We start from the raw sequence: 10,948 nt of genomic DNA, 5'->3' as shown, positions 1-10,948 counted from the left end.
CTTCTGTTCTACCTTCAACCGAACTCCCGATAACTGCCGTAAGGACAGGTACCGTTAGCATGAACGCACACTATGTCTTCACGTAGTTATCACTCCAGCTGTATGAAGCATGCCGTACAAAAGAAGGGATCCTTAGAGTTCGACTGTATCTGCCTCACAGATGGTTGACCCCAGGAGAAGCTACCATCACACTATATTGCTGGCGAGCCTGAGTTGAACAACATTCAATACGGTGGGAATCTTTGGGCCGCCTTATTGTAATTGTAATTTTAAATCAGGCCTTTCGAAACTTCAGACGGTCTCTGGACAATTGAGATGACCAAATATACGAAGCGGATATACATACCAGAATTTCCCTTCTGGGTAGTGTAAGTTCGTATTAAGGGGGGTGTAAGGGCAAATTTAGAGCCACAATTACCAAATTTGGACATTTAGAAAAAACGTATGACGTGCTGAGGAATTTTTTATTTGATTTGATTGATTTTGGTTAATTTTACGTCGCTTTTCTTCCATTTTTGGCTAATTGCGAAGATGAGGATGAGTGATGATATAATGAACATTAGGAACACTCGTAAAACACACCCATGAACAGTGTGTGTGTGTTGACAAATCATTCTACAGTATTTCATTATCTATAGATAGGGAATATATTTCGTTAGTTATTGATTGATTGATTTGCTTTATTTTTCTTCGCTTTTCTGCCACTTTTGGCTAATTTGCGAAGATGGGGATGAGTTATGACATGATGAAATTGATGAATGGACACACACACATATCTATGCCCAGGCCGGGATTCGAACCGGGACCCCTGGCGTCGTAAAGCGATGTGCTAACCACTCCGCCACGGGAGGCCCGGCTTTTGTTAATCATAGAGCGAAGTTAAACCATTGGTGGTAACTGCGAGGTTGTTAAGGTCCGATTGTATACTTTCAGGATAAAATTCCGTTTTTCGAGGATCCGTAGCGTCGAAACGAGGCGTCAAAGTGGATACTTTTTTTAGAAAAGTTATTTACAAGCTGTGTATTTCGAGATCTGAGACGAGATCGAGATAACGTTGTCGCCTTGAAATCAGGGGTCCCGGGTTCGATTCCTGATGGATACACACAGTGATTCGGATCCCTAAAACTGTGGGTCCGGATTCGATTAACCTTTCTGTGCATAATGTGGACTTCAAACAAATTTCCAATTAGTCAAACGAGACCGAGAATTGCTCTTCGATAGGGAGGCGAGAACGAGACATGCTCTTGCATATCGATACGAGAACGAGACTGCAAAGTCTTGTCTGGTTTCGCACCATCCCTCTGGTATCCAAAGCCTTTGGTCTTGTCGATGCGCGGAAGTGATATTTAATAATCCTATGTGGAAACACTGGCTTCACTCATTCGTCGGAAAGATGTGACGTCAGGACAAAACGGGGGAATTCTCAGAATCGAGTTCGTGCCGAAAGTAACTTTAAAAATCCCCCTCCGGAGTCCAGCAGCATCATTCGCTGCTCGAACCTGTCGTTGGAACAACCTCGCAATGAAGGCAGTCGCTGTTCTTGTTGTCTTGTGCCTCCAGGGATGCTTGTCCAATCCGCGTCGTCACGCAAAGCAGGCGTTTCTTCAACACGTGCAGCGCGTCAAGGCGTTCCAGTGCCGCGACCCCAGACCAACAGCTGTTTTCGTCGAGGAGTTGGTGCAACAGCAGACGGACGAGGCTTTCTATCCGCCTGTCACGGTGTTGCACCGGTGCGACAAGACTGCCGGTTGCTGCTTGCGCGGCAATTACAAGTGCGGACCTGCTAGCACTGAAGAGGTGACGCTTGTGTTTCTCGTGACGCATGTAAAAGACTATGATTCCCGGCCGCCGCATTATGAGAGAATCGTCGCGACGAATCATACCAGCTGTGAGTGCATGGAGTTCAGTGCGTTGCCGAAATGACTTTCCTTATTCTGATCCTTTCTGCTGTGCCGTGCGGCATTGTTTTACGTCCAGGAAGATGCAGGGTGAGAGGGCTGTGATCGATGCGTTCAGAGCCTTTTTGACCCGCTGGTGAAGATGTGCCTTTTTGTGGTTTTGACGAAAGGTTCTTCATGATCCGTTCGTAGTGAACTGTTCCGAAGTACTGTTCTCAAGAACGGTTCCGGATGAACTGAAGTTTCCCACCGTGAAGAACCGCAGGATGTGTTTGGGATCTGTTCCGATGAACGGTTCAAAAAACGGATCGTAGGTGACAGTTTCCATTGAACTGACGTGTTTTCCAACCAGTGGGGGCGAACCCCCCCCCACTTTATATACTAAACATTATCTACCAAGGGGGGAAAATGTCATTGCTCAGCCCCCCCTTTCCAGTTTCGAACCCAATCGCCGCCACTGTATCCAACGTACAAGTGAAAAGTGTTGCTTCCACTTGAACTGCTACAAGAGCTCTTTGTAAGTATACTGAGCGTGCTCATGACGATTACCATATAAAATCACTCGAGATGAACTTTTCCTGTATCCATTTCCATCCACGATGTCCATCACTTTATTAGCGCAAACTCCAAGTTTTTCGAATATTTAGTGTCTGATGTGCTGTGTTCTTTAACTATAACCATTTATAATTTTTTACGAATTAAGTTTTTTACATCGTTTTTCCTGAACTGCATGAATAAATATTCTGAACGGTTCCAGTAATGAATCAGTTCATCATGAACAACTTCAACGGTGTGTGGTAAACACGATTTCCTGTGGTAGAAGTGTCCATAGAAGAAATTCCGTGAAACTAGTGAAGTGATCTCATTGGTGAAGAAAGAAAATACGTGTTCCACAACACTGTTGCCAGTAAAAGCGTGAAAATGACGTAACGAATGCCATATTTTGCCCAAACATATCGTTCTCGCTAAGCGAATGGCTGTGATTGAAGTACCAAGGTGCTATTTTTATATATGTTTTTTTTACTATTTAAGAAGTGCAAATAATAAATGCGTTCTGTGATTGTAAACAAATCTTTGATAATTTATCTTATCATGTTTTTCTACCATGTACAGCCACCAGCATTAATAATTGGGCACCTAAATCCAGAAATACTCCCTTCCCTGCAAGGAGTTATGTGTGTTGCCTAACTGTAGGGCGATAAGGGAATTTTAAAATGCCAGCTTCAGAGTGACACACACAACGCCTTGCAGAGAAGCTTGTATTTCAGGATCTACGTGTCTCGTTTCTATTGCCGCTTATTGTACAAGTATTTGACGTGACTGTGTTTTCCATAGAAAGGGGCGACCTGGAACTATTTGTTAATTGTGATTTAGAACTACTGCTAAGATTATCATAAATGTTAAACCATGATTTCTCAGTTAATGTTATTCGGAATCAAACGTCGACATTTGAACATTTGAATTAACTGTCACTTTCTCTTCAGCAAGACCAGATAAAAATGTCGAATTGATGGCGTTTGGCAACAAGTAACATTATTTTAAAATTCATGGTGTCACTTTTAAGATAATCTTAGTTGTATCTGAGCACATTGCAAATAAATAATATTTCAAGGTTTTGGAGGGTTTCGCTTATCGCACACTGTATTCAACACCGTCGTCTACTGACGTCAGAACAGAATGCCTTCGTTGTTAGGTTAGATTTGGTTCTCTAACATAAATACTGCAGTTTTTGACCAAAAGGGCATTATTTATGCTAATAGCTCTAAACCTATTATACCCAACCTATCAACGAGAACATTTATCGTGACGTCAGTCGATAACGGTGTACGATAAGTGTAGCTCGAGATTGTGCTTTTAGTCCACTTTATGCACAGAAGGCTAACTGGGAATGGACCTACAGTTTAAAGTGAGATCCGAACCACTATGTGCCTGAACCGAGTATCGAACTCGGGGCCCCTTGATTACAAGGCGACAACGTTATCACTGCGGCATCGGGGAGACCTCTGACTTAAGCAGCATAGCAGATTTAATATTTATGCCTTATTTAGAGATTTATTTATTTAGTTATTTGCCATCTACAGAGATAAGATATCTTCAATTACAGAGACGTTGAAACAACATAATTTAATACCATGCCCACACTATTAAAATAACTATAAATGTATTTGCACGGAGTACTGACGTGCTCATATAAAATATGTATAAACTGTACATTAATACACAACCAATACAGAGACTACAGAGTACATACGTAGATAAGATATGTCCAGAATAAATCTAACCATAATAGGAAAGAAATAATAATGAAGATAGATGAGGTAAGAGAGAGAGAGAGAGAGAGAGAGAGAGGAAATAAAAGTTCCTTCATTTTACTCTCTCCCCTCTCTTTTCTCGTCATTCTACTTCTCTCTCTCTCTCTTATCTTTCTTTTTCATTTCTTTCTTTACCTTATCTCCATTTCCTTCTATCTTTGTCTCTCCTTTCTTCTCTTTGTCCATTTTGCTCTTTAACCTTTCTGTAAATCTTTCCCTTTCTTAGAGATTTGATTGATTGATGTGCTTTATTTTACTTCGCTTTTTGTGCACCTTTTGGCTAATTTGCGAAGATGGGGATGAGTGATGACATGATGAAATTGATGAATGGGCACTCACAAACATCCATGTCCAGGCTGGGATTCGAACCTTGGACACCTGGCGTCGTAGCGCGATGTGCTAACCACTCCGCCACACGGGGGCCGGTCTTTTCTTAGAGAGAGAAGAGAAAGTGAGAGATGCATCTTCTCTTTCTTCCCGAAACAAGGAAAGAAATGGTGAGGCAGTTAGAACTCTGTCTCAAGAGCACTCTTTTTCGATGTGTCGTCTCCTTATAATCAAGGGGTCCCGGTGCGATACCCGGCCTAGGCATAAAGTGGTTTGGATCACACTTTAAACTGTAGGTGCAGTTCCAATGAGCGCATGTGGACTAAAAACAAGAAAACTAAAAAAAAAAAATCATGTGTGTGTTGCTTTTCTGTCAGAGTATGATTGAAGAGTAAAGGGAGAGAGAGAAAAGAGAGAGAGGAAGATAAAAGGAGGAGGGAGAGAGAGAGAACGAGAGACGGAGAGAGTATCTCTTCCACTTTCTCTCGCTCCCCCAAAGGGAGAGAAAAAAGGAAAGAGAATGGGGCCGGGGAGATCAGAGAAAAAAATAGAGAACTTTTTTCTTTCCTTCCTTCGAAAAAAGAGAGAGGTGTGTGTTTGTGTGTGTGAGAGAGAGAGAGAGAAAAAGATTAGTTTCCTTGCTTCCTATCTCTCTCTCTCTCTCTCTCTCTCTCTCTCTCTCTCTCTATCTATCTATCTATCTATCTTTCTCTCTCTCTCTCTCTCTGAAGGAAATGACTCCCCCTTGTGGACACCCGTAGGAGGAGAGAGAGAGAGAGAAATAGAATGAGGAGAAAAGAGAGGGGAGAGAGAAAAATGAAGGAACGTTTATTTCCTCTCTCTCTCTATCTCTCTCTCTCTCTGTCTCTCTCTCTTCGTTCTCTCCCTCTTATCTCATCTATCTTCATTGTTATGTCTTTCCTATTATGGTTAGATTTATTCTGGACATATCTTATCTACGTATGTACTCTGTAGTCTCTGTATTGGTTGTGTATTTAATGGGCAGTTTATATATATCACTTCTCTCTCTCTGAGGGAAATGAATCCCCCCTGTGGGCACCCGTAGGAGGAGAGAGAGACAGACCAATACCTCCTCGTCCTTTCTCTCTCTTTTTCGGAGAATGTGGGGGCAGGGAGAGAGAGAGAGAGAGAGAGAGAGAGAGAGCTACAATATGGTGATTAGATGAAACTGATGAAATGATACGAAGAAACGCCCATGCCCTCTCCATGACGGAGTGGGTTAGCACAGCGCACTACGACTCCACGTGGCCCGTGTTTGAATCCATCCTGGGCACGGGTGTTCTTCCTGAGTGTCCCTTCATCAATTCTCATCACTCATCTTCGCGATTAGCCAAAAGTGGCGAGAAAACGAAGCAAAATATGCCAAATCCTTTGTCGATGCCAGGCCCGCAGCCACAATTTTATTTGGGGGCCCTCATTCCTTGTCAGCACCCGCCATCTAAACGTGAAAAATTGGTGAAGGGCAAAGGCCCTGAAGATGAATTTCCTAGTTTATTGCAACTAAGTATACACTCCGTACAAAAAGTTGGGAATATTGTTATATTAGACAATAGGTGATAGACACGGCTTTGGATTGCAACAACACATGGTGTCTGTCTGGTGGACGTTCTAGTCTTTTTGCCGACATATGCCACCGTGCCTACCACCTACTGCCTAGCATAATAATATTCCAAACTTGTGCCTAACCAATACTCCAAACTTTTTTGTGAGGAGTGTTCAAGAGTAAAATTAATTATTACTGTACAGTCACGAACACTTCTGGGTTGTAATAATCCCATTGACTTTCAATGGTATCATTACAGCCCAGAAACAGTGGTGGCAATCAAGGGGGCCGTGGGGGGAAGTTGCCATCCCCCTAAGTTTTGCCACTTTGCCCCCGCACTATGCTAAACTTTATGTACCAATAGAAAGTAAACTGCCCTTGCCCCCCAGTTTTGGAACCCAATCGCCGCCACTGTCCAGAAGTGTGCGTGACTGTACACTATTTCCAACCAAACTTTTGTAGCATTCCCGGGGGGTTTTAGCCCCAGAGCCCACCCCTGGCTACACGCCAGGTCGAAACGTACGTCGTACGAGGAAGGAAGGAAAGGAATACGTCTTCAGGCATGAGATACTGAAAAGGCTAATGAGAAAAGCTGTTCTCTTGCCTATGAGCACATTTCTTATGGGTGACCTTGATTCCTACTGCATTGATCGCGTGGCAATAAAGATGCCGCTCTTACCCAAACAACATGTAGTTCCTTTTTGCCCAGAAGAATCAATTTTAAAATTTATGGAGAAGGTGAACAGTGAGCAGGGCTAGGCATGCCGCTTCGTTAAACCTAAGCAACGAAAGTGGCCGCTGTGACTGAAATATTACGTCCACGAGGCCTCCTGTAGCCTGGAGGCATGCTGCTCACTTATCTTGAAGAACATGAGCAAATGTTGTTGCTGTGGGAACAAAAAAGAAGACAGGACAAGAGCAACTGACTCCACGTGCACTTGTGTGGTGACGCACATGCATTGAGAGCAGGTTGAAAACAACACGCCAAACAAGAAGTTCGATTCTGTGCTGTTACAACGTGGAAAAGGAGTTAACGGAAGTGGATACTAGTGGCGCAAGAACGTGAACGTGGGGGATACAGGGGTGCATTGGCTCCCAAAATTTTTGAAAGGGTATACAGTACCCCCAAATCATTTGATCAAAGCTTGTACCCCCTCAGATAATTATTATTAAATTATAATATAACACAAAATGTTGCCGTTCAAAGCATGCCGTGTTTAGCAACTAAATGCAAGAGAAAGCTTATTATGTCTAATGGGGCAGCGAAATGTCGTCCAGGCGATATCCACTAGTACACGATATTTTGGCGATATATCGTTACGATATTTGGCGATTTACGGTATATCGTGGAGACGAAATATCGCCGATATCACGATACGGAAAAAAAAGATCGTATCGTATCGTTTGTGACGATATTTTCTTGATCTATCGCGATATCAAATTTCCGATATCGTCCTGAAATGGGATCCGAACCACTCCGTGCGTCCACCGGGTATCGAACCCGGGACCCTTTGATTTCAAGACGACGGCGTTACCACTACGCCATCTGGAAGGCCCTCTATACGAATAAAGAAAGCACAAAGTGAGTTAATAGCCACAAGAAACAAGATGGAGTGGAAATTGTTCAATAAATAAAAAGGATTACACAATATTGTGTAGTGGTACAAAAGATAAAAGATTGTTGATTTGGTGTTTAAAGTCCACTTTAAGCACAGCAAGGCTAATCGGGACCGGACTTACAGTTTCAAGTGGGATCCGAACCACTATGAGCCTCCACCGGGTATCGAACCCTGGACCCCTTGATTACAAGGTGACTGCGTCATCGGGGAGACCCAAAAGATAAAATAGTGCTTGCTGGTACAGGTTTTACTCTATGGTACAAAAAGGAATTCATGACCATAAAGTATAATAGGATTTGTGCCTTACAACCAAGAATTAATGCAAATATAATACAACCTCAATTAACGCATAGGCCTATGCACCAACTGCAGATAAAAAAGAAGAAATAAACGAACGAAGAGAAACTGGCAGACAATTTTCAAAAAAGTGATGAATTGTAAAAGAATAATGCAAAAATGTTAAAAGTGTGTATAATTCAATTGAATCGAATCTGTAGCTCAAGGATTTTTTAATTTTTTGTTCATATACTGCACGTTTAAGAGAAACTTAAATTTTTAACAAGAGATGGCATCTCGATCGTAGTTTCTGAGATTTTAATTAAGCACAAATGTTTTACAATAATTTACACATATTTGCCTTCAATATAGTCTAAAAAATGTGATACCTTATGGACAGCAACAAATTTAGCTACAATTGATGGAAATTTTTTTTACAAATATTTAGTAATTTGAGAGGTGGCGCATATTATTGTATTCTGATATTAATCAAATTATTGTATTCTGATATTAACCAAATTAACTATAGGATTATGTTTAATATTTTCCTAAGAAATTTTAACTCGGATATTTTTGTAAAACACATTATGGCGTTAGGATGCGATCTAACTATGCACGTCAAAAAATATTGACTCTCTTTTTATGCTTATAAAATTGTAGGTACTCACTCCATTGGAGGACAAAATTCACTTTATCCAAATTGGATTCATTGATTTGTATTATTTTACTTCGCTTTCCTGCCACTTTTGGCTAATCGCGAAGATGACGATGGGTGATGATATGATGACATTGATGAAGGGACACTCACAGAAACACTACCATCTATAGGCCGGAATTCAAACCCGGGGCTCCTCGCCACTTTCCCCAGAGCTCAAGTTGTCGCGCGAGACATACGAGTATAGGAGTGCTAATCATACTTGAGATACACACGTCAAACTTCTGGATTATACATAAACGGCATTTTACACTTTCATTGAATTTGCAATTACGCATTTCAAGTTTAGACATTTCCCTGCGGTCCCGCCCCCGCAACTTTCAGTTGTGCGCCCCTATCGTTTTTTTAAAAAAAAATTGTTTTTAAAATATTAATTAACGCCTGCATTTATATTAGGTACATAGAAATATGAAAACATGTAACTTGAATCAAATTGTAAAAAATTTTTTACTATAATTATACATGAAAATACACTGTTACTACAAAAGTTACGATATTGTTACATGCCCAGTAACAGTCTTCTGCGTTTTTTGATGGAAGCAAAGTCTTGTGCTAGTTTGGTCAAGTCCAGTTTTCAAGCCCGATCCCTTTCGACGCTCAACAGCGCCAGTCCACTCATTCTCGCCCTTGTCATTGTGTTCCCAAGTAATTTTCTTTAATTTTTAGGTCGAAAAACGACCTCTCAGCTGAATAAGTTGTCACAGGTAAGGCAAAATACAGCACATAAGCAGTGCGTACGTCAGGAATGCTAATAGCCAGAATTTTGTTTTCTATCCAGAGAAATTCTGAAACTTCGATGATATTCGACACGTTTTTCTTCCTTTGATTTCGGTTGAGACTAATTGACAGAGTTCAGTTATCAATTTATATTGCCATAGTTAAAGATACATCTTCATATTTCTTCCAGAAATTTCGTAGCGGATCCCACCAACTGTCTGTTGATGTGTTCCGTTAGGGCTGTGGAGCTTCTGTGATTTGTTTCATACTGTGAAATCTATTGTTCACTTGATTTACTAGAATATCTAAAGCACGGAAGAAAATCTTTTCTTGCCTGTCGTCTACCCTTCGGCGACGTAATCAGTGATTTGAACTACTTAGCTAATTAAGGTTTTCATCTAATCTGGTAATCCACTTTCTACTTTTCTAACATTTTCTGTCTGCAGTTGTAAGGGCATTAAAATATAATATATTTGATTGAAAATATATTTTTACGCCGAGAGGAAATCTTGCGAACTATCGGTCTTTCTTCATTTACCATTCTTACTGCGCCCCCGAAGCTAGTGCGCCCCCCCCCGCACTGCGGGGGTGTTATTTACGCCACTGGCTCCAAACAATAAGGAGGGATGGGAAGGGATAAAAGAGAGGGACAAACACAAGGAGAGAGAGAGAGAGAGAGAGAGAAAGAGAGAGAGAGAGAGAAAGAGAGAGAGAGAGAGAGAGAGTGGTAGAGGAGAGAAGAAAGAGAGGATAGACAATGGGAGAGAGAGAATGGAGTGAAAAGAAGGAAGGAAAGAAGGAAAGAAAGAGAGAGAGAGAGAGGAAAGGAGGGGGTGGCAGAGAAGGGTATGATCTTTCTCCTTCTCCATTTCTTTCTCTTTTTCTTTCCGGGAAAGGAGGGGAGAGGAGGGGAGGGGGTTTCTCTCTCTCTTTCCTCTTTCCCTTCTTTTTTTCTTTCTTTCCTTCCTTCTCTCAGTCCCCCCTCTCTCTCTCTTTCATTTCTCTCTCTCAAGATTCTTTTCTCTCTACGTATGCCCCTCCCCGTCTTCTTCTTTTCCTTCTCTTCTTCTTCTAAAGGAGAAAGAGAGAGAGAGATGAAGGAAAGAAAGGGAAGACATAGAGAGGAAAAGAGGAGAAAGAAAGAGATAAGGGAAGAGAAGGGGGAGAGAAAAGAGAGAGTATGGAATATACTCCCTTCTTTTCCTTCTTCTCTTCTTGGGGGGGGTGTCGTCTCTCTCTCTCTTTGTTGCTCTCTCTCTCTTTCTCTCTCTTTTAAAGAGGAAGAGGAAGAAAAAGAGAGAAAAAAGCTCTTTCTCTCTCTCTCTCTCTGTAATACCGCGGGAATGGGGACAAGTAGCGTACATCAGGAAGGTGAGTATGGGAGCAAGAAATCGGTTGACATGGATGAGGCTGGGGGTTGGAGACATAATACACAAAAAAATGATGACGGAAGATACATATGCGTACTACAACAACGAAACACTTATTCTGATACCTTGACACGAGAGGCAGAGAGCCCT

General features: G+C 41.7%; 1 protein-coding gene across 1 annotated transcript; it reads left to right on the top strand.

Annotated features, from left to right (window-relative positions):
* Positions 1–1,509: 1,509 nt before the first annotated feature.
* LOC146004687 (uncharacterized) lies at positions 1,510–2,930 on the top strand. Its single transcript, XM_083143623.1, has one exon. The coding sequence runs from the start codon at positions 1,522–1,524 to the stop codon at positions 1,921–1,923; it is 402 nt and encodes a 133-aa protein (XP_082999749.1). The 5' UTR covers positions 1,510–1,521; the 3' UTR covers positions 1,924–2,930.
* Positions 2,931–10,948: the final 8,018 nt, after the last annotated feature.

This window comes from Lepisma saccharinum, chromosome 22, assembly GCF_977018435.1.
Source record: "Lepisma saccharinum chromosome 22, izLepSacc3.1, whole genome shotgun sequence".
NCBI classification, from domain to species: domain Eukaryota; kingdom Metazoa; phylum Arthropoda; class Insecta; order Zygentoma; family Lepismatidae; genus Lepisma; species Lepisma saccharinum.
This window is presented reverse-complemented; position numbering and strand designations above follow the sequence as displayed.

Excerpts from the sequence above, each read along its gene's own strand:
- LOC146004687 (XM_083143623.1), top strand. The coding sequence starts at position 1,522 with ATGAAGGCAGTCGCTGTTCTTGTTGTCTTGTGCCTCCAGGGATGCTTG.